Source organism: Pterocles gutturalis, unplaced genomic scaffold, assembly GCF_000699245.1.
Source record: "Pterocles gutturalis isolate BGI_N339 unplaced genomic scaffold, ASM69924v1 scaffold22049, whole genome shotgun sequence".
Classification (NCBI taxonomy): Eukaryota; Metazoa; Chordata; class Aves; order Pterocliformes; family Pteroclidae; genus Pterocles; species Pterocles gutturalis.
The window spans coordinates 1-234 of record NW_010136306.1 but is presented as its reverse complement, the minus strand read 5'-3'; the positions used below and the strand labels follow the sequence as shown (position 1 = coordinate 234).

The following is a 234-nucleotide window of genomic DNA, read 5'->3' as shown; positions in this document are numbered from 1 at the left end:
AGCAGTCAGAAGGCAAAGAGCAGGAGCAACACCACCTGCGGAGAGAGCTGCCGGATACCCCGCCGGGCCCTGGCCAGCACAGTCATCCTTGCATCCGCGGCGTGGGTTGGGGTCCCTCTCCTCTGCCCACCCCCTCCCCTCGCGAGCCCCGGGGAGGGGAAGAAGCAAGCAAGCAACCAAGCAAAAAAACCAGGTAAAATAAAATGGAATACTACTAATAAATTAAAATACTAT

The 234-nt window shown here is 56.0% G+C and overlaps 1 protein-coding gene across 1 annotated transcript in view; it reads right to left on the bottom strand.

Annotated features, from left to right (window-relative positions):
• LOC104468211 (bifunctional heparan sulfate N-deacetylase/N-sulfotransferase 1-like) overlaps positions 1–86 on the bottom strand; it is a 7,891-nt gene extending 7,805 nt beyond the window's left edge. The window contains 1 exon segment of the mRNA XM_010082266.1: positions 6–86. Coding sequence (XP_010080568.1) covers positions 6–86 — 81 coding nt within the window.
• Between the last annotated feature and the right edge of the window lie 148 nt (positions 87–234).